Raw genomic sequence first — 22,644 nt, 5'->3', positions numbered from 1 at the left:
TATGAAACAGTTGCTTCGACGATGTTTATGACGATAACAGGAGAATGTTCTTAAAGAAGTAAGAGACTCACTTGAATTTCCACAAACTGTCAATTAGGTTGCGACAAGTTCGACTCAGATGAAAAATAATACTATGTCGACCTTAACGACTGCATACATGAGTTGTCCAATATATTCCGACTGTGAATTCCAATTCTGACCTAACTCAGATGCTCTCCAATCAATTTGACGTCAATTGGATGTCTCAATGGAAGTTTGTTTATAGCATCTTGAAGTTCTTGCAACCTCATTGGAAGTTCTTCTGGTTCAGGTTGGTATCCGAACAATCCAACTCCTTGTGGAATTGTGTACTTCTTTTGTACTAGAACTTTGTCTGGAACAACTTTTGGTCTTGCTAACATGAAAAGTTTGTTTCGTCTTTTGGTACAAAAGTTTCTGTCAGCTTGTCATCTGGAATTGGTTCCAACAAACCTTTCTCGAAAAGAATGTTTACAGCTCTGACAATGTTGCACTTGCCTTTTCCGAACAATGGGTTTGTAAGACTTTCGTTCAACATGAAGTGGTTGTGGACAATTACAATCTTCAACCATGGTAATTTGAATCAACAACATAGTCGTCATGTGAAGAACCTTTAGCTGTAGGTATGTTGACTCGGATATTGACATTTGCCAACGGTGCAATTTTTGCCAATTGACCTCTGAGAATGTACCTTGTCTTCACACATGACTCAAGATACTTCATTTCTCATCTGTAACAAGACCAGAGTTCCTGAGACATGTAAGAATGCAAGGTTCATTGACAATTGTTTCAATTGAATTGTAAATTCCATACCTTGTCAAGTCAATGTCAGACTTATTTCTGAACGGGAAGTATCCAGCATGTTGTCTGACTGCTTGAGGGTTAGGTTGGTACCATTCGAACTTGACACTTGCAATTCCTTCAATTGCATTCAAAATGTCTGAGTCGGAGTCAACCATTTGTTCTCTCTTTGTAGTCTTGAAAGCGTCAAGAAGATTGCAGCTGTTTGTGACATTGCCATATGCATAGTAAATGTGACCATCCAAATCTGTTATGGTCAATCTGAGATTGTGTCCTTTCTTATTTCCGTCTTGTATGGCAGCAAGTACACCCATGAAGCCTTCTTTGTTCTTTCCTTCGTCAAAGTTTACTGTAAAGGTTCGACCAGAAGTAATTTGACTTCTAACTTCACGGTACTTCTCATATGCATATCTTGTTCTTTTCATGGGAGCATGTGCGTCTTCACCTTTTCCTTTTTTCCTTCTCAAAGGATGCAATTGTTCGTCATGTTTCCAGTAGAATCTGGCAAAGCCGTCGTGTCCTTCAACTTGAGGTTCACTAACATCGAAAGGCATGTCCATAAGACGTTCTTCTTCTAACCTCTCTAGTCTGTTTGGATAATTTGCACGTGCTGTTTCCAAATCCATTTCGTAGCGAAGACCAGACAATTTGTCATAGACTTTTATGGGTCTTCCCTTCCTATATTTAAACTTCTTCGAAACTCTCCAACCATATCTTTGCAACTCTGCTTTTATTCTAGCAGATTTTCTATCCATTCTATATGGGGGCATTTTTATAAAAATAAAAAAATATTTTTTTTCTCTTTACTTAACATAGTTAGTATGACTATGTTGGGTACGGCGGCACTGCGTTCCACCTTACCCAACATAACCTTAAATATTTACAAAACCATCTGACACATAAACGACTTCACTAACGACTTCACTAACGACTTCACTAACGACTTCACTAACGACTTCACTAACGAATTCACTACCATCCTCACTAAATAAAAAATAACCTTATTTTTATTTTTTTTTAATTTTTTATTTCATTACAAAGACATGTCCGACTACATTTACTATGACTCTTTCCCAGAACGTTTCCGTGAACTATTCAAAACTCAAGTAAAACTGAGAAACATGCATTTTAACAAAGACAGACCCATTGACGATGAAAGAAACCCTGAATATATTACAATCCCTTATGACGCAAAGTTCATTGCATACATTCCTTATGGTCGCAGAGGAACGAAAACTATTTCAACAAAGAACAAAAATTATTTCTGGAGCGATGAAAAAAATTGCCTTATCTACATAAATGCATACTTAAATAAAGCTACATATTGTACAAAAGAAGGTTGGACTGGATTTGAGCTCTACATATACGACGACGATGGAAACAGACGTTGTGTATACCCATACGATAATATGTACCATTGTTTTCATCAAGCATTAAACGAATACATAGTCAGTAAGGGTCTCATTCCTGCTGAGTAGAAATGTTATATTTTTGTTCCCACATTTATTTAAAAATTAATGATATCACCACCCTCACACGTATGAAAACATAGCACAAAAATAATGTTTATGTTAGAATGTTAGATCTAACACGTTTTCTAACCTCATTTCTAACCTAGCCGCAAAGCGGCTCTGACCCTTTGGGTCTGTTGAATTCATTGCTTTATAACTCTCTTCCTTGGTTTCTTTTTAGTTGCTTTCTTCACGTCTGTCTCCAACTTGACTGTCTTTCTTCTTCGTCCGTAATGATACCAGTTACTTCCACCAGTCAATGGGTCAAATGGTCTTTCGTAAGGATTTCCATACATTCCATAGGGACCATACGGAAGAACTACTGGTGGAGAAGAAACATTTTCTTTAGTTCCATCGAATCTATTTAAATGCATTGTTTCACCTTTCATCTGGTCATTAAAGTCTTTTGCGTGTTTTGCAAACTCATCGTCCTTTCCTAAAGCATTTTCTGACTCAGTCGCAACCAAATTGGATGCTTTATTTATGAGCCCTATTTTATTTAATCTTAACTTCTTTGCAACCCAGCCTCCAATCTTCCCTTTATTTGCATCTAATGTCTTCGAAACCCTTCCTCCACTCATTTTATTTACTGCGTCATAAGCCCCAAGTGCTTTTGCTCCAAATGCTAATGCTTTTGTTCCCATTGCGCCTAAAGCTGTCCAAGCTACCATTTACACCATATTAAAATCATCTCTCTTCAATATTATCTCATAAAAGTTCTCGTTACTGGAGAAAGTCAATGAAACATAAACATTCTCATTCATAAACTTCTTTCTTATCTCATCTATACGCTTCAAAATGTCTGAACAATTGCTAACATCTTCTACAACAGTTATTTCATCATGAATGACCTTCAAGAACAAGCTCATTTAATATGCTATTAAAATCATCTCAATAATGAGTCCATCCTTTCCATCTTTTGGTAGCACAACATCTTTCATTGAAGAAGGTTCGACAAGTCTTATGTTAAACTTACTGACAAAGTTTGTTATACTATAATGCTTCGGCGGCGAATACATGTAGTTTGAAAGACATAATATAGATTCTTCAGCAAATTCACTTATACTGGATTTTATAACAATGTTCTCACGAGACCAAATACCACCAATTGACAATCTTGTAAGCAATCCTGCTGAACCTTCTACTGTAAATGTCGATGGTAACATTCCACGAAGGTCATCTATTGACATCTTTGAGTCACTGAATTTAAATATTTTCTTAAAGCAATCGTCATTATCTAACCATGCAATAGCTTTGAAGTTTTCATTCGAATATACATCTGCTTCATTAAATGTAAAACCTGACTTCTTTGCAGAGACGACTTTAAAATCTATTGCATTTGTTTCAAAATTATACTATGGTAACTTCTGAAGGTAATGGATGTCCTTCCGCAGTCAGTTGTTCTCTCACTACCGTTTGAAGCTTTGTGTTAAAAACTTTTCATGTCATCTCCTGTGTCTAGGTTCACATACACAGCAACAGGAAAACTATCTTGCTTCTTTGTTTCATCATTATATACCTCAAAACATTAAAGTTCTTCAATAATATTGTTCTTCCTGCTGGAATACTTCTAACTTGTCTTATTTCAATAGCTTTCTCACCTCCTACATACTCTACCCAGTGTCTTGGATATTCATAAGTATACTGACTTTCTTGAATTTTGGTAGGTTTCATCATAACTGTTCATAGTATATCTTTATACTCTTGTCAGTTAGACTCGGTGCTATGTTCTGAATATTTCTGACTTGCATTTTTAATGAAGATAAAATGAAGCATTTAATACATGACGTAGATGAAGACATGAATGAAAGCAGTGAAAAGCTCAACAGTTCTCTCATTCTTCCTTTCAGTAAGGACTATGAGTTCTGTTCAAATGGTGTGTATTTCTATTGTGGAAAGATGGGTTCAGGTAAGACATTTAACCTCATTCGTCATATACTCATAACAGAGCGTTTAGGAAACGACTCTTACTATGACCAAATCATTATATCAGCAACTTCAGACTCTATGGATTCAACAGCGAAAACATTTATGTCAAAAGTTCAAGCCTCTGTCGTTAAAGTTCCAGATAGCGAACTCATTGAATTTCTTCAACGTTACATTCGACGTAAGAGAAAATATTATGCTATTGTAGAGTTCATACAGTCAGGAATGCAAAAGACTTCAGAAGAGATGGAAAGAATTATTGACAAACACCACTTACGTCAATACTCAGGAGTTTACGATATGAAACGACTGACAAACTACATTCTATCAAAACTTTCAAAATACCCCTTCAAAAAGTATCCTTCAAACACTCTGCTCGTTTGTGACGACTTCGCCGGAAAAGGTTTAGTGTCAAAGCAGACTCACCATTAGCTAACATCATAACTAAAGTCAGACATTACCACTTAACTGTAGCAATACTTATGCAAACATGGCGTTTCCTTGCTTTAAACATAAAACGTCTCATAACTGACTTCGTTATCTTTCAAGGTTTCTCACGCTATGACATTGAACTCATTTGGAAACAGTCAGGTATAACATTACCTTTTGAAGAAATTTGGGAAGCATATAAGTCTCTCATCTCTCCTCGTTCATACCTTGAGATTCATATCATGACTAATACCATTAAAGTCAAAAATATTCCATGGGAACGACCAACATTGTTTTAAAGTTTAACCTTCAATTGACTGATGGTAAACAAATTCCATGCATCTCTGTCGCCATTTCTGTTAATATTTTTGCTGTCATTCATATCATCCACTTCCCCATCCGTTAGCTTTTGAGGATATGCGTTAGAATAGCTGTTCTTAAATGAAGGCTTTTCACCTTTGAGAGCATAAACTCTATAACTTTCTGCATACTTTATGTTTGAACCTCCTGAGCCATCATTGACATAAATTTTTATAGGCTTCCACCCTTTGTTCATATTCCTGCTTCTTCCCTTTGCTCTTTTGTTCAGTAGTTCTACATCTTTGTAAACAGCTCCTGTCTCAGTGAATTCAACAATATTTTCATTCGTTAGCTTTACATTCAAACCCTTGTCGAGTATATTGTTCATTTCATACATATAAAAGGTTTTTATTCTATATGAAATGAGAAGCAAATCCATCTTAGCTGGTGCCGTTAATGTTCCAATTGAACCAACATCAAATGTTGACTCACGAACGACAAACAATATTGTCATAAAGAACTATAGTTCAGAGTGTTTGAAAGAGCCAGAACCAGAGCTGAAATCCGTGAATTTAAACACAGCTTCAAACGCTAACGCTACATCAGATGTTAAGTTAGAGTATCCACCACTGGACCAAATTCTTTCAAGAGAAGCCAACGACAACCCTTACATAAATGTTCAAACAAATCCTTCAGATAACGTAGACCATTACCTTCTTCAGTTATACCAAACAATTTTACTCAAAGACGATAAGAAGCTTTTGACAAATCTTATAAGTAAGAACCAAATAATTCTAACAAAGGAGGACCTTGAAAATGTTATCTCACGAATAACAGGGAAACAATGTGTCATTGACTATCTCGACCCTGAAATCGAATGCTGTGGTCAAACGCCACCATTCATGAAAATAGGTAACATCCGCATCATTGAAATACCAGGTACTCCAGGAGTTGAGTTTAAGTATAAATATTCGAACGAGTATACAAAACTTTCAACAGAATATAAGCTTTGTTTGAAATATGTTTTAGTAAATTAAAGCAACTTATAGTATCTATCCAAAACTTCTTCAACAGTATCGAACTCATCTTCATAATGCAAACCTAATCTTATTGACTTGGTGCAGTTTTCACTAACACAATATAGCGCTTTGCGCTCGGCGCCTTTGACGCCTTTTTCTGTTCTCTTGACTGACATAACTAACTCATTTGTTTCATCAAACAGCAACAACCAAAGTTCATGACCTAATACATAACATTCATACTTTATATTTTTAGCTCTGAGTTCTCTTGTAAGCTGTTGCATTTAATATTTTCTAAAAAGTCAACTTCAACAGTCATTCGCACTGGTGCCTTCAGTTCTACAGGCTCTCCTTGAAAGTCAACAAGTCTGAATTGCATGTCTTTCAAATTATGAGGACTAATGCGAACCCATTTACCTAAATGAGTTGCTATGACAGGAACGTTTGGAATGAACATTGAATTGACTGCATAACAGAAGGATTTATATTCTACTGAACCTTTACTATTAACTCCTGAAATACCTGTGACATTAGCTATTTTAGACTCAATGTATAAACAATTACCATAACATACGTATGGAACAGATTTCATCTCAATCGTTTTGTCAACACTTTTCAAAGGAAATGTCATATGGTATGCTCCCAGAAGCAATTGAACTCTATGACTCATTCGTGTTATCTTAAACTCCTTCGCATAACTGAACTTCAAAACTCCTGCAATAAGTTTAACATTCATTAAGTTTTCTTCGTTCTCCTTGTTTATTGTAGTATTTATGAGAGCATTTAACACTCCAGCTAATGTTTCCATCTTATATTCTACATTATTGTGAAATCTTATTTCGTGCTTCTTTCCATCTATTTCAAGCTCCATGAAATCTGTTTCATCTGTTATAACGAATGAAGCGATAGTATTGAAGTCAACATTCTGAATGCAAGTGGCTCATTCTGTAGACCTAAGTTTGTTTGTAGCTTTACTGTCCCGTATTCGTTTGGGTCTGTACTTTGCAAATAGAACAACATTTTATTCTCATTAAAATATGAGTATAGCTGCATATGCGTATGAAGCTGACAGAGCTAAACGTTTATATTTTGGTCAATACTCTCTCACACTTACTGACAAATATATTGTTATCAGTGATGGAAATACCGAGAAATACATAACATGGAAGGACTATGAAAAGTTTGACCCTATTTTAACTCCATGTACAATGCCATTCATTGTAAATGGTGAAGTTGTCATGAAGAACGACACAACAGTATATAAGTCTGTATATGAAGCATTAGAATATATGTTGAATTATAATCCCGAAAGATTTGACCCAAGCACTACACCATGTGCAATGCCTTTTATTAAGGACGGTGAAATCGTAAGAGTTCCGGATTCAACGGTTTATACTGCTGTTCAAAACAGTTTACAAAACATTTTAGCGAATATCTTTAATTCAGAAACTACAGAAATAAAATTACCATATATAACAGATGCTAAAGAAATTAAATCAAAAACGACAACATTATTTACGTCACTTAATGATTTAATGACTTATATCATTAATATTCCTGCACCAACTACAGCATTTGATCCAAACTCGACGGTTTGCAGTGTACCTTTCATAAAGTCGCAAAGCGACCAGGGCGAAGCCCATGACAGTTCATTAATTACTTTAAGGGATTCAACAGTTAATGAATCATTAAAGGCGTCATTAATGAAAATCATTGATTTTAACTCATTCACGAATACATATAATTCATTCATTAATGTTTCATATGCTTCTAAAGAAGGTGAGCCAAAAACTATCGATAAAGCGGTGTATGAAATAAAAGCATCAACGACGAAATTGAATTCGTTAACTTTTGACGGTGATAGTTTCGTTAATGACATAACATCGGGGAAAACAATTTTAACGAAAGAATATTTAAAATCTCATGTTAGTGAGTTCGTTGAAATTGAAAAAGAAGGTGGAATTAAGTTCGATCCACTGAATTTCATTTTCAGCTTAGCGAATGCGGGTGTTAGTTTCGCTGAATGGACAACTATACAGAGTGAAATAAATGCAATATGGACGTTTTTGGGGTCAAAAGCGGGAATGGGTGAGCTTGTAAATGCTGCAAGAACATTAGGTGAAACAGGAAATTTTGTAGATGGTTTTAAAAGACTTGTTTCAAATGTTTTAACAAACACAAAGAAATTATTTAGATATACCATACATAACGGACGGATTTTCGAACAGGTAGCAACAAACCCTCCGGTTATGGCTGCGTTGATGATGGTTAGAGATATAAAACCACGTAACGACGGGAACGAAGAACATGAACAACAGGATACTGGTCGGGTTATTCAAGACATTAAAAACGTGTATCCTGAAGTTATTGATTTATTTAGAGGAGTTAATGATTCAATTTCAAAACATTCTATAACCCTCGATGAAGAGAATAAATTAACAGATTATATATTCGTCATTATTGCAGAACTAATGAAGAGAATAAATGAAAAAGGAATTGGTGATATCATTAATGTCAGCGATGTAATGATGAAAAGAAATTTTGACTCATTATTTACAAAACCGAAAACAGAATATAGTCTTTATGACGTAATTACCGAATTAATGAAAAAGATTAATGATAATAAGAGTTCTGGCGGAAGAGTTGAATTAGAAGTGAATGATGTTAATGAGAAATTAGCCGAAAAAGCGACAAAAACCATGTTCATTATATAACTTCAGACGAACAGATTATAACGGACTACCATGGATATTTAACACGAAGTGATGAAGCGAAGACAAAAAATGTTAATGAAAGAAGATATAAATACATTCGTGCTAAAGGTTATGACATAAGCTGTACTGTACAGTATGATGTAGCTAAAGCACCAGAAGCATTTGGTTATACCGGTGAAATTTATGCCTCTACTTTCAATGTTAACGGTGTATTAGTTGAACCAAGATTTATGTTAGAGTTAAGGCAAAAATAACGTTTGAAGATGCTATTAAAAGTAAAGCTGACAAAGTTGAACTCGAAGCAACGAACAAAGTTTTGAAATCTCATAAACACAACATCTCCGATATAAATGAACTTCAAGCTACATTAGACAGTAAAGCCGACAAGAACCATACACATAAATCCTTCACTACTGTTAGAGCAGACGACATAATATTGAACTACCTTGGTTCAAGTGCACCTTTAGAGAATCCAAGTACAAGCGTAAAAGATACACTAAACTCCTTAAATAGTAAATGTATGAACATTGAAGGTCATGCCAGAAACTTTGAAACCATGAACTACCAGCAATGTTAGACAGTAAGCTGACAAGAACCATACACATGAAGTTTTACAACTGTTGCTATAGAAAGTATTGAAGGAACGGTTGAAGAAACTGGTGGGGATGCATTATATTGTAAACCTCCTAACTTTCCACAAGGTTTAACATCGGATGACGACATAACGACGATGAGAAACATTAGATGTAAAGATGTTTATGTCATGAAGGATGAATATAATATTAAATTCACTGCTCAAGATTTATATGACAAGAAGGCTGACAAAACAGAGCTTCAAACATTAAAGACTGAAATACTTCAAACATTATATCCTGCAGGCTCTATTTATACGTCAATGAACTCAATAAATCCAGCAACAGTTCTGGGTTTCGGTACGTGGGAGCAGATTGTAGATAAATTCTTATACTGTGCGAACTCTTCAAAGCAAACAGGTGGTTCGAAGAAAATTAAAGAAGCAAACCTTCCACCGCACACTCATACAGGAACTACAAACACAACAGGTAGTCATTCACATTCAATAACAAAAAGAGGTTATACAAATCTTGCAGCAGGTTCGGATAGACAGGGAATGCATAGATATGATATTTCAAGTGACCCAGTAGATTTAAGCACAGGTATTTTCTGTGGAACCACAGGAAATCATTCACACACTTTCACAACAAATCCAACAGGCTCGGGTAAAGATTACATGCCACCATTTGTGACTGTATTTGCATGGTACCGCGTTCAATGAACGCGCTTGAGCCTGCTTTGCGGGCTTACCGTCTTGAATAAAATCTTTAACTTTACATAAATGAGCTTGAAAGAAGTATTCGAACAACATCCATGGAGGTCATTTAAGAAATTCAATGAAGCTGCAAAGAGTTGGGGATTTACTAACAGAGCTGAAGTGAAAAGGTTCTTTGACAAAAATGTTGTACATCAAACAAAAATAAACCTTACGACTACTTTTTTACCAATTTACTCCAACACTCCTGACGCATACCAATTTGACACTCTCATTCAAAGCAGAAAAGGAGGACATAAACCATTCCTCATCTTCATAAATGTTAACACTCGTAAAGCATATGCATATCCAATGAAAAATAAAGGAACTCGTGAAGTGTTAAGAGTTTTACAAAAGTTTGTAGCAGAACATAACCCAAGTACTTTAACATCAGACCAAGACAGTGCATACCTCAGCAATGAAATCACAGAATTTCTCATTAAGCATAACATAACTCACTACACTACTGAAGACCATAACCATAACATACTCGGCATCATAAACCGCTTCATAAGAACGCTCAGAGATTTAAACCAAGAGCGAGACTTTACCGAAGAAACAATGAAACATTTCTCGAAGTATATAATTCCTCAACACACTCTACAACAGGACATACACCAAATTCAATGACACAACAACAAGAAGAAAAGTATATACAAAAGAAACGAAGCCAAACACAAAATATCAGAAATTCAACACAATTTACCCTCATTCCTGGTACAAAAGTTCGTGTAGTTCTTGACGACAAACCGTTGACAAAGAAACGTTTAAGGTTAAGTAGAAACTATTATATCGTAGACTCTACGCAAGGTAATGGATATCTTATAAAAGCTGCCGACGACTCTATTGCGTTTTATCCTCGTCATAAATTAGTCGAAAGTAGTAATGGCAAACTTGCTGAAACCATTGACGAAGCAAAGCGAGGAGTGGTTATTGAAATACTTGGCTACAACATAAACGATGACACTTATAAAGTAAGATATGAAGGAGGTGTTGAAGATGTTATACCATCTAAGAACTTGAGAGAGTCAAGCCAACACATCTGGGACCATTAGAGCGGGAGTACTGGAAAGACAAAAATATGCCAGAAAGAATAAGAAAATTCTTCTAAACTTTTTCATTAGATGTAAATCAGACATGAATGAGAACAGTCATGATATCATTAATGGTACCATTTATTTACACCAAAAATAATGTTTATGTTAGAATGTTAGATCTAACACGTTTTCTAACCACTTTTCTAACATGGTCTAAAACTCTCGAAAATCATGAATTTTTGACATTTCCTTATGAAAGAAAAATAACGCTAATTTTTTTCTAAGAAAAATTTTTATCTTGTATGTAAAGATATGATTTCAACAATCGGCACAACAACAATTCAAACTACAGCACCAAACTCTTTAGTCATGAATCCAACATCTATGTTAGTAGAGATGAAAAGCTTCATTCCTTCTTCATATACTTTCGAAACAAAAATCCAGAAGATAAAGCAAGAACTTTTAACAAGTAATTTAGACTGTAGTGCGAAAGATGAAACAAATGAACAGTATCTTTATGAAATGCAGGACATTATTGACCATTTACCCAAATTGCCTGAAATCCAACAACAAAAACTAACTATTCCTGAATTCGACGAAATTGAAGTCAAAACAACTGACTCAGTAGAAATAAAGAAGTTCATACGTAAAGTAAATTATGAATTCCTTGGTTTTCATTGCAACCATAAAGTTATGGACAAAGATTGCGACATGGTTTATAAGAATGTTTCTGACATATATAAATCTGAAGAATTTAAGACCTACGATAACTTTGTTTCATTAGTTGCTGAATGTGTTTGGGAAATAAGAGATAAAGATAGAAGAGGCAAAGTATGGAACGAACAACTAAGACCCGCTATGTTTGAGATGAAGAGAGCAATTGACGCCTTAGTTGTTTTAGCAGGTCAAATTTCAATGTATAACGCAAAAATGAACCCGCAATGTTCAAAATGTAAGGCAGCAATTAGGAAATATAACTACTCCAACAAAGAGATAGAAAGAATGAGAAACGACTATGCAGACTTAAAGAAAGAAGCAGAAAAGCCAGCAGAAGATAAAATGGACATGTTAGCATTTCTGAACAAAAACTATCCAACTGCTGACGATTTCCTTCTATCTGACGTCAAGAAGAAATATAAAGAAACCTTCGGCATTGTTAAAACATTCGATGTACTAAAAGAAGAAATAGAAGCTACAAAACTGTTTAAAGTCATGAACCATCGCAACATATACCATGTAAAACGCTTGTAAATAGTTATGTTAGAAAAGAGGTTAGAAAACGTGTTAGATCTAACATGCTAACATAAACATTATTTTTGCTGAATTCAGCACAAAATTCTGAGTAAAATGACATATGGCACGTGTCAAACCGTTGAGTTTTCACAAATTTTAAAAATAACGTTTACCATGTAAAACGCTTATAAAATAACTGGGGTAGAAAAGAGGGTAGAAATGAGGTTAGATCTAACCATCTACCCTAAAATATATTTTTGCTGAATTCAGCAACAAAAATCGTGAATTTCCTTAAGACAGAAAAATAAAGTTAGTTTTATTTTTATTTATTTTTTTATTTTGTATGTAAAGACATATATGTCAAACATTGAGTTTGAAACAGTTAGAAAGATAGACAATGACACCAAATTGGTTAGAATAGGTGATTTAAACGTAAGATACTCAAAGAAATACAACAAATATTCTTTGTCAGACATTATATTTCCATCTGGAAAGAAAACACACGACTGGGTTAGAAATGCTTCAACTCAGAAAATTTTGACAAGAAATCCTGAGCTTATGATATCAGTAAGATTCTATGGAACTACAGCATATCTCATCGACAAAAGTCTTATACCAATAGTTTTGTTATGGATTGACCCAGTTGTTGGATATAACTTCATAACTTATGGTTCATTCGATACGGAACGTTGCAGTGAAGGCTTACTTTACATCGTTCAGAAACCGAAGGACTTCAACACAAAAAGATATAAGATAGGAAGGACATATAATATAACTCAAAGATATGACAGTACAGTCAATAGAGTCAAGGTTGTGTTCGTTAATGATATGAGAGCCGCAGAAACAGAACTACTCGAAAAGTTTGAGAAAATGTATGGTGCTCCCATAAAAGGTAAAGAAACGTTTGAAGTAGATGAGATAGATAAAGCTATAAAATTATTTGACGAAGTTGCTGAAAAATACATGTAAAGCGTTTATTTTTGGTCTTTTGTGAAAGATAGAAAAAATAAAGTTAGTTTTATTTTTATTTATTTTTTTATTTTGTATGTAAAGACAGATATGTCAACAACAGAGAACACAACAATTGCTATCGTTCATGAAGCCATAAATGAAGAATACGAGTACATACAGTATAACAAACAGTTACGTCTTATTCGTTCAGTCAAAGATGACATGTACCAAATGCAAAGTATAATGAATGCTCTTCAGTCTACAAAGCAAGCATATCATTGGTTTGAAAACCAACAGGCAAAAGAACTTTTAGAAGAATTTCCTCATATGATTGCTTCCCTCGGAAAACCGAGGGAAGAGATTCCGTACGAAAATCGCAAGAATTTGGCTCCTGGTTTGAAAGGTTATTATGTTCATAGACTTTTAGTAAATGCTGTAGCAATGTGGGCTTCACCTCGTTATGCTTGTTATATTTTCATGATGTTAGATGAACTATATAAAGCAGAACGTGGAGAGATGGAAAAGAAACTTCAAGCAAAAAGATGAAGTCATTGAATCCAAAGACAAAAGCATACAGAAAAGAATACCACGTTCGGTACCAAAAGGAAAGGAAAAGAGTTATAAGTATATGATATATACTGAAGATTGGAGAAAGAAGAAGATAAAGATATGGTTATGTTGCATTTAGTCAGAAGAAACAACAAAAGCTTTTATGACCTTGCTAAAATATATAAATCTGACAGAAACTGGTTCTATCGTGAAAACTTACCGATTTCAATGACACCGAATGAGCAAATAAAGGAAATTGTCAAAAATACTCTTCCTCAAACACACTATGACATCAAAGGTTGCACAATACTTACATTCAAAGAAGACTTAACATTACTGAAGGAAAAAATAACAGAATATTTCGATAACTTCAAAGAGGAAGAATGAAGTCACGACAACATTAACGAAGAAGTCACGACAACATTAACGAAGAGAGAATGAGGTGAAAAAACAGGTGAAATCTCACCTCTTCACCAAAAATATATTTTTGCTTAAATGACGTCAGGGTCAATTTCTTCAACCATTTCACTTCCTTCGTCAATGTCAATAGAAGCTTCTTCAACCTTTGGTAAGAACTTTTGTTATAACATCTTTGTTCGTTATTGTTTTCAGAGATGAAGAATAATATTTCACATTTGTTTCACCCTTCTTATATTCTTTCTGTTCGGAAAGATTCATAGCAATACTGAAGAAGTCAATGTTGGAGTTCTTTATAATAGTATAATGAGTATCTTTGACATTCACGAAGAAACCCTTTTGTTTCAAACTACTGCTAACTCTTGTGAAGTATAACGTTTGCGGTCAATGACAATAGCTAATGGTCTGACATACTGACCAAACTTAGATTCTTTCACAAACTTCTTGTTAAAGATAACATTGACGTTTGAAGCATTATTGAACTCATTCTTGATGACAGTAGCGAAGAGCATTGTATGAAAGAACTTGCAATCTTGCATGTGTTTCATTAAAATAAAAATATTAAATTATTTTGAAAAATAACTTAAAAAATCTAATCTAATTTTTTCAAAAATATTTTTTTATTTCCTACTAAAGATGTATCGGAAGTTGTCTAAGTTAGAACACTCGGAAATAAAACAACTTCTTACAGAAGCTAATATAGATGTTGCAAAGCATTACACAACAAACAAAAAGGCACTCGCTGACATCCTCAATGACTATAATGGTGAAATAACTTATGATAGAATTCATGAGTTCATAAAGCCGCAACGCGGCGAGGACGAAGTCCATGCAAGAGCATTTCCTTTAAATGACGTTGCTATTGACTTATATCATAGACGTTCAATACCTCATGAAGTAAGAAGAGAAATGTTTGACATAACAAATGCAAACGTTGGTCATACTCGTAAAGCTCTTTCACATGACGTTCGTCAAGAGATGTTTGACATAACAAATGCAAACGTTGGTGAAACAAGAAGAGCTGTACCACATGAAGTAAGAAGAGAAATGTTTGACATAACAAATGCAAACGTTGGTGAAACACGAAAGAGAGATGACACACTGAAACAACAGAGAAGAGAGATGTTTAAAAGTGCTATAGAACAAGTTCGCAAAGCTAATAATGTCATTCGTTCCATTGACGACAAACCAAAAGAAGGTGAGAGATGGTTAAAGAAAGATGAAGAGAATAGGAAGAGAAATGTGAAGTCAGGCAATAGACTCATTGACTTTAACATCGAAGCTTTAGATGAACCAAACAGAGAATATTTACACAAACATTTCGGTAAGGTTTTCATGAGACTCTTAGAGAAAATTAAAATAAACTCACAACAGAGATGGAATGGTATGTTATAAACTTGGTGGAAGTATGAATGTTCTACGTTAAACCTCAATAATATTGGAACATTACTACATCAGCTCTTGAAGGAGAACTTTATATCAGAGATAGAAGCAAATGCTGCAGGTATTGTTGAAATGCACTATGACTTCTTCTTGACAAACATAAAGAATCTTACCGAAATAAAGATGTATGATTTAACAGAATATGAAGGCTTAACGATGTCAGATGTAAAGAAAGGCAAACCAAAAAAGAGACCATATAGAGATGAAAGCACACTGACAAATGACCAGAAAGCCATTTTGGAAGCTCTTAAGCAAACAGGAAACCCAGCACTTATAGAAAGCTTTTGGAAAGATAATGGTGAAAAGAAGTTTTATAAGAAGAGAAGCGGTCAGTTCTGGAAGTATCTTTGCACATTACCTATAAATCTTGAACGCTACCAAATCTTCAATGAACTGAACAAAAGAACTGCAACACTTATGACAGAGGACAATTGTTTCGTTTATGCTTGCATTCAGGCTGGAGTAAATGAAGAAACTATTGACCACATGAGAGAAGTCATTCGTGTTAGAGACTTTCCTCAAAGTAAAGTACAAGAAATTTCTGACGCAACAGGTATAGCATTTAATGTTACCATTGGTTATTCAATGACTCAAGACATAATGAAATAAAGAGATACATACCAAAAGAATGTGAAACTGTTGAACTATTGACTTACTTCTTGTTGAAGACCACTACATGCTAAATGAAAGACTTCCAATGACAACATATTTCATTCGAAACTATATAGAAATCTTGAAGGAGTGTGGTGGAATGAACATTGAAAACAGATGAAATTATACAAAGAGAGAAGATAAATATGTAGTTCGTTATGATAGAACACACCGCTATGGGATGTTATGAAAACATTGTGGGAGTGCAAATATTTTGAACCTATTTCTTATGGAGAACTTTTCACATATACGACTGACTTATATAAACAGAACCTTGCACCATTTAAAGATTTGACATATGCTCCAAAGTATTGTGTACAACTGAAGAAGAAAGCAGAGTCAAAAGAAGTAAATAAAGCTAAATGTAAGTTCATACCTGAGCACGTTTTCTTTGCTGACTTTGAGTGTAGTACGGATGGCTTTCATAAAGCTTTTAACATCTGTTATGACAGTGAAGATGGTTCAGTTAGTGAAAGTATTTGGGGTCAAAACTGTGCAACAGAATTTTTGGAAAGACTTCCTGACAAGAGTTTAATATATTTCCATAACCTCAGTTATGACATAAACTTCATCTTAAGACACATGACAGAAGTGAAAGGAACTCCCATCATTAAAGGTTCACGAACAATGCAAATAACTGGTTTATATAAAGGACGGGCAATTATTATAAAAGACTCTTACAGTGTTATAAATAAGAAGCTTAAACTATTTCCTGCTATGTTTAACTTACAAACAGGACCGAAAGAAGTATTTCCATATAACTACTACAGCAGTGTTTTGTTAGCAAATGACAACAGAACTGGTGTCATTTCTGAAGCATGTAAGTTTATCCATGATGCAGATACATTTATGAAGAACATAGATTCCATCAAAGGTTGCAGAATAGATGAAAACCACTTCGACTTAGAAAAATATAGCACGTTTTACTGCAAACAAGATGTAAGAATTTTAAGAGAAGGTTTTGTAAAGTTCCGCAATGACTTATTGAAAGAGTTTGATTTAAACGTTTATGACTACGTTAGTATTTGTTCTATTGCTAACAAATTGTTTGAGAACAGAGTATACTTCCCGAATGGAAATCTTTATGACCTCTCAAATAAACCAAGAGAATTTATTTCGAGATGCATTCAAGGTGGAAGATGTATGTTGTCAGATAACATGAAACAAAAGAGCAAAAAGAAACTCATTGCTGACTTCGACACTGTTTCATTATATCCTTCAGCTATAGCAAGACTTTATACTTTAGAAGGTATTCCAAAAGTATTGAAGGAAGAAATGTTAAGCACAGAGTATCTCATGAGACATTTATTCGATGACGACCAAAAGGAACCCATTGGTGAAAAGTTTATGTCTGGCTTCTTTGTTCTCATTAAGATAACAGAGATTGGTATACCCAGACACTTTCATTTAATAGTTTGCGACCCTGAACTAAATCCAGAACTTAACGTTCCAAGAAGTTCAAACACTTGCTGTCTCATGTATGTTGACCATATAACATTACAAGACCTCATAAAATATCAAGGTGTCAAATGTGAAGTGTTGCAAGGATACTATTACGATGGAAACAGAGATATGAGAATAAGAGATGAAGTAAAGAAGTTGTTTGAGTTAAGGTTAAAGTATAAGAAAGAAGAAACCCCTTACAAGAAATTATAAAACTCATTCTGAACAGCATTTATGGCAAAACTATTCTATCTCCTATTGAGTCAAAAATAACCATAGTAGATGACAAAGATGCTATAAGATATGCTATAAGAAATTACAACCATATAGTGAAGTTCGAAGGTTTGGATGGTTCAGATAAAACTATTTTCAAGCTAACGAAAAGCATTTGCAGACACTTTAACTTCTGTCCACTTGGTGTTAATATTCTGTCTATGTCAAAACGTATTATGAATGAAGTATTCTGTACTGCAGAGGACATGGGACTTCAAATCTTTTACCAGGATACCGACAGTATGCACTTATATAATGAAGACATCCCAAAGCTTGCAGCAGAGTTTAAGAAGAGATATGGTCGCGAACTTATAGGAAAGAACCTTGGTCAATTTCATAGCGACTTTGCAGAAATAACACCTGGAAAACAAAGTTTAGCTTATAAAAGTATTTTCTGTGGAAAGAAGACCTACATAGACTTACTCACTAACGATTTAAATGAAGTTGCATTTCACTGCAGAATGAAAGGCGTGAAGCAAGATGTTATTGCTTTAACCGCTAATGAAATGTTTCCTGAAGCTATACAATGCTATTACAATGAAGATAAGAACATTCACATACCTGTTGGAACATATGACAAAGACTCTGAGTTCAGTTTAATGAAACTTTACAAAGCACTTCATGATGGTCAAGAGATTGCATTCGACTTATGTAAGTCATGTCAACCTTGCTTTGCTGAAAAGTTCAACTTTTCAATAACGACTAAAACAAGCTTTATTCGTAAGTTGAAGTTCTGAGGTCATTTATTTTTGTCAGCAATGAGGTCATTCGTGATAAAAATAAAGCTAGCGTAGATTTTACAATACTGCGATGGTAGAGTTTAAGAGTTGTGCTTCAATGTAGAGACAGTCCTTCCCATCTGGAGGCAAGAACACTGGACATTTATGGTCATGAGTGGAGTAACATGTCTATCCAAAACTCACGATTGAAGCCAGTTAATTTATAGTATTTAGGGTTAGGAAGTGGTGAAGTTCTTGTATGACCAATGAACTCATTTTCAACGCCTTTGGCTATATTAGAGTAAAGTATTGCTTGCTTTCTATCCCAAATGCCAGGTGTTACAATCTTTGAAAATTCATTTTTCCTCGGAAGCATTGCATCATAATTGAAAACATTCTTAAAATCATCACTTGGTTCGGAGATTTGAAATCTTATACGTAATGGATTTTCTTTCTTTTTAGCGACTTCATTGAATGGTGAGAATACAATGAATTGACAGTCATGAGTTCCATCTTCATTTTCATTAAATTCATAATGAAAGTCTATAAGTTGTGGCTGACTACCTTCTTCTTTCAGTTGTGCAAGAAACTCACGTAAAGGCTGTAAAGTTTGTACTTCAATGTTGAACTTTTTCTCGAACATCTCATTAAATGAAATCATACATTGTTGCAATGTTGTATCGTCTTTAAAGTATTTGTATATGTGAATGTTTTGGGCGCTTAAAGACTGTTCGTCATTTTCTATCTCGACTTGAAGTATAAAGTCAACCTTTCTGAAAGCACGTGTTATATACATAGATGTTATGCCAATGTACTTCTCTTCATTTATGTTCACAATCCAGTCTGTTGGAAACTTAAACGTTACTCTGTTCCCCTTTATTTTGACGTCAGGGTTTTCACTACTGAACGCAACAGTTAAAGGTATTTGTCTATACATTTAATTCGGATAAAAATAAACCATTTACTCTTTCTTTGCTTCAGCTTCTTTAGCTTTTGCTTCTTCTCTAGCTTTTTTCGCCAGCAAACGTGGGTTCTTCTGTCTTCCAGCAGCTAATGCAGCTAGTTGTTTTTCACTAAGTTTTCTCTTTGGTCTCTCTGGCTTTTGTTCTTGTTTTTGTTCCTTCAGTTCGGATAAAATTTGCTCGCGAATTTCTTTCTTCAATGCTTCAACATCTATGACACCTTGGGTCTTGTCCGTAGGGCTTGTCTGAGTCATTTGACTGCAGATAAAAAACTAAATTAAAACTTTAACCGATGTAAAATGAGCTTGTCAAAATCAGAGCGAGAGTCTATTATATTAAATGACGCAAGAGGAATACAACATCCTTTCTATTACGTAAGTCAGAGTAAAGATGGTAAAATATACGTAAGAAAAAGAAAGGTTCCATTAGCGAATGCAGAGAGCGACAACATTAAGGTGCATGGCAAGGGTGAAGTCCACGAAGCCCATATAAAACCTTCTGTTCAAACTGAAAAGTCAATAGAACAGAAGAAAAGAAGCCAGATGTACTTTCAATAACGAACCAAGAGCTTATTGCAAAGTTCGTGAATTTCATTGAAAAACAAACCGAGTCAAAGAACCCTGACCCGCCAGTGAAAGAAGTTGAGACAAAAGAGAATGTACAGTTCATTGAAAATGTCAAGAAACAACTTCCACCACGAATACCAAGAAGAAGAGTGAGAATAATGAAGTAAATAGATATTTTTATCTGAAGTAAATACATGCAGAACGAACAGCTAAACGAATTTACTCCAGCAGAGCATATTCATCAGATTCGCTCATATTTCGATATCATAGACAATGCAGTTCAAATTGGTGACACTAATAGAAAATATTCTGACGCAAAGATTCCATCACAACCTGGAACTGCTAAAGATAACACATGGGTAACATTCAATCTCTCACCTCCTGGTGAAAATATGTTGGACCTTTACAATACATTCATTACGTATAAAATGGAAGGTCAATTTATTGCAGATAAAGAAATTGGTTCAGGTTCCAATAAAACAAACCCACCAGGATTTTGGATTGGTTTCGATGACGCTTTCTATGCAGTTGCTGGATATCAAATCCTTGCAAATGGTCGTATCGTATATTCTCAAGACAACGCAAGAGAAGAAGCATATATAACTTCAAACTCACAAACTACCGAACAAATAAAGAAAGTAGATGTTTTCTCAAAGACTCGACATGAAGATGTATGGAGTCATTCGGGAACATGCAGAACAGGACAAATTGTTAGTGGTCCAATTACAGCAGGAAAATCATTTGATTTTAAGCTTCGTTTAAGAATTCCTGTTAGAAGATTCCTTCCATTAGAAGCTATTCGATTTATTCCAGCTTTTGCAGGAAACATTCAGCTTAAAGTAAAGTTCAGTAGCGACGCCTTACAATGCACATCTATATCTGTAAATGATATCATTGCTTTCAATCCAACTCTTAAAGTTGCATTTGCTTCAGATTCAAATCCACCGACAAATAAATTTGTTCCATGGAATGAACCATTCACTATGATAACGAAGGCAGTAGAAGCTAGTGGAACAGTTACTATTACAACTGTAACCCAGCAACTATTTCGAACAAAGATGGATTTTAATGAATGTTTCATTCATCCAAAGTCATTCTCTTTAGACCCTAACATTTATACAGAACTTGTAGAACATTATACAAACGAGGCTTTATGTTTTCCTGTTAAAGTTATGGATTGGATTCCTATGGACGGTTCATTCTCAAAGAATACAGATAGTTCAAGTGCAACATTTACAGCAGCTTATACGCCTATTAATGTTAAAAGTATTTGGGCACTATTTAGAAAGAAAGACAACTATTATGTTAATTTTGAGAACCCTAAGTTTAAATATCTTCAGCTTTCCATGGGAGCTTATGGAAATATGCCTGCAGAACCTGAAAAATCATATGGACCTGTATTTTATGAAATGGTTGCGAACGCTTGCAATACAAACAATGATATGATAGGATTTAATGAAGATGTTATGAGGTCATTGGTGGATGATGGTAGTGTGGAACATAAATGGGATAGCTATGACAACACACATTTCTTATGTGGTTTTCCAACAGAAGTGGACTTTTGCTTCCAGCAAGGTCAAACATCTACTGCTCCAATAACATACAAATTGTCTGTTAAAGGACCTATTGAACTAGCAACTGAAAATGTACCAAAGCCACTTATTGGATTTATGAGGGATTGTTGCTTTGCCATTCAGGTGCGTCAGGCATCCCATAATAAGATTGACGACTATAACTTAGCACGACGACAGTGAGGAATAAAGGATGAACGTTTATTTTTAAAGCTTATAAATGAGTTCTTCATCAAGCTCTCGTGAACCTTCACCATCTATGAAACAAACTTTACCAAACGATTATGGAGCACCTATTGAATATTTCTTACGAGCTGCACAATGGCAAAGAGCAGTCTCACCAAGGTTAGGTGTTCCACCAGCTCCTGTCAAAAATAGCATTTGGTCAAGTCCTTATATAAGATATGGTCTCCCACTAGGTTTGCTAGCTACAGCAGGAGCAGTTATGATGTTGAAAAGAAATAAAGCAAATGTTAAATAATACTGAAGTAGCTGAAGTTAAACAAACTCCAACACCTTCGAAAACCAACGCCTTCACAAGCAAAACCTTCAATGACTCCTGAACCTATGGAAGTACAAACTCCTGTTCAAAAGTCAACTCCTAAACCGACTCCAACATTTAAACCAGAACCTACTCCTCAAATAAATCGTAAAACTCCTGCGTTTCCTTACTGAAAAAATAACGTTATTTTTATTTTATTAAATTTTTATTTGATTGAAATGACGACTAAAGTCACTGAAGCAATGAAACAAAAGTTTTTGGTAGAATACATTAAATCAGGAA

General features: G+C 34.7%; 6 protein-coding genes and 14 pseudogenes across 20 annotated transcripts, besides 1 other annotated feature; 14 read left to right on the top strand and 6 right to left on the bottom strand.

Moving 5' to 3' along the window:
- Window positions 1–286: 286 nt before the first annotated feature.
- TVAGG3_1089870 lies at window positions 287–1,133 on the bottom strand (annotated as a pseudogene). Its single transcript has one exon. A coding segment is annotated over exon 1 (847 nt).
- A 729-nt stretch (window positions 1,134–1,862) lies between these two features.
- TVAGG3_1089860 (uncharacterized protein) lies at window positions 1,863–2,297 on the top strand (the record flags this gene model as incomplete). Its single annotated transcript, XM_053888510.1, has 1 exon — window positions 1,863–2,297. The coding sequence occupies one exon, from the start codon at window positions 1,863–1,865 to the stop codon at window positions 2,295–2,297; it is 435 nt and encodes a 144-aa protein (XP_053744366.1).
- Window positions 2,298–2,473: 176 nt separating this feature from the next.
- On the bottom strand, window positions 2,474–3,001 carry TVAGG3_1089850 (protein of unknown function, DUF4107 family; the record flags this gene model as incomplete). Its single annotated transcript, XM_053888509.1, has 1 exon — window positions 2,474–3,001. One exon carries the CDS (start codon window positions 2,999–3,001, stop codon window positions 2,474–2,476), a length of 528 nt encoding a protein of 175 aa, XP_053744365.1.
- A 201-nt stretch (window positions 3,002–3,202) lies between these two features.
- Window positions 3,203–22,532: a mobile genetic element.
- TVAGG3_1089840 lies at window positions 4,131–4,945 on the top strand (annotated as a pseudogene). The gene has a single exon. A coding segment is annotated over exon 1 (815 nt).
- Window positions 4,984–5,214, bottom strand: TVAGG3_1089830 (annotated as a pseudogene). The gene has a single exon. A coding segment is annotated over exon 1 (231 nt).
- On the top strand, window positions 5,408–5,762 carry TVAGG3_1089820 (annotated as a pseudogene). The gene has a single exon. A coding segment is annotated over exon 1 (355 nt).
- TVAGG3_1089810 (uncharacterized protein) lies at window positions 6,249–6,461 on the bottom strand (the record flags this gene model as incomplete). Its single annotated transcript, XM_053888508.1, has 1 exon — window positions 6,249–6,461. One exon carries the CDS (start codon window positions 6,459–6,461, stop codon window positions 6,249–6,251), a length of 213 nt encoding a protein of 70 aa, XP_053744364.1.
- Window positions 7,213–8,143, top strand: TVAGG3_1089800 (annotated as a pseudogene). Its single transcript has one exon. A coding segment is annotated over exon 1 (931 nt).
- TVAGG3_1089790 lies at window positions 8,476–9,800 on the top strand (annotated as a pseudogene). Its single transcript has one exon. A coding segment is annotated over exon 1 (1,325 nt).
- TVAGG3_1089780 lies at window positions 10,607–11,156 on the top strand (annotated as a pseudogene). The gene has a single exon. A coding segment is annotated over exon 1 (550 nt).
- Window positions 11,395–12,237, top strand: TVAGG3_1089770 (annotated as a pseudogene). Its single transcript has one exon. A coding segment is annotated over exon 1 (843 nt).
- Window positions 12,874–13,284, top strand: TVAGG3_1089760 (organellar and viral DNA polymerase type B; the record flags this gene model as incomplete). Its single annotated transcript, XM_053888507.1, has 1 exon — window positions 12,874–13,284. The coding sequence occupies one exon, from the start codon at window positions 12,874–12,876 to the stop codon at window positions 13,282–13,284; it is 411 nt and encodes a 136-aa protein (XP_053744363.1).
- On the top strand, window positions 13,375–13,732 carry TVAGG3_1089750 (annotated as a pseudogene). Its single transcript has one exon. A coding segment is annotated over exon 1 (358 nt).
- Window positions 16,909–17,782, top strand: TVAGG3_1089740 (annotated as a pseudogene). The gene has a single exon. A coding segment is annotated over exon 1 (874 nt).
- On the top strand, window positions 18,219–18,779 carry TVAGG3_1089730 (organellar and viral DNA polymerase type B; the record flags this gene model as incomplete). Its single annotated transcript, XM_053888506.1, has 1 exon — window positions 18,219–18,779. The coding sequence occupies one exon, from the start codon at window positions 18,219–18,221 to the stop codon at window positions 18,777–18,779; it is 561 nt and encodes a 186-aa protein (XP_053744362.1).
- Window positions 19,105–19,698, bottom strand: TVAGG3_1089720 (annotated as a pseudogene). The gene has a single exon. A coding segment is annotated over exon 1 (594 nt).
- TVAGG3_1089710 (uncharacterized protein) lies at window positions 19,723–19,977 on the bottom strand (the record flags this gene model as incomplete). Its single annotated transcript, XM_053888505.1, has 1 exon — window positions 19,723–19,977. The coding sequence occupies one exon, from the start codon at window positions 19,975–19,977 to the stop codon at window positions 19,723–19,725; it is 255 nt and encodes an 84-aa protein (XP_053744361.1).
- On the top strand, window positions 20,484–21,006 carry TVAGG3_1089700 (annotated as a pseudogene). The gene has a single exon. A coding segment is annotated over exon 1 (523 nt).
- TVAGG3_1089690 lies at window positions 21,273–21,864 on the top strand (annotated as a pseudogene). The gene has a single exon. A coding segment is annotated over exon 1 (592 nt).
- Window positions 22,081–22,310, top strand: TVAGG3_1089680 (annotated as a pseudogene). Its single transcript has one exon. A coding segment is annotated over exon 1 (230 nt).
- Window positions 22,533–22,644: the final 112 nt, after the last annotated feature.

The sequence above is a fragment of the Trichomonas vaginalis genome (genome assembly GCF_026262505.1).
Source record: "Trichomonas vaginalis G3 chromosome Unknown ctg_185, whole genome shotgun sequence".
NCBI lineage: Eukaryota > Parabasalia > Trichomonadida > Trichomonadidae > Trichomonas > Trichomonas vaginalis.
Note: the sequence above shows the minus strand (reverse complement) of the source record. Positions and strands in the feature narration are given on the sequence as shown.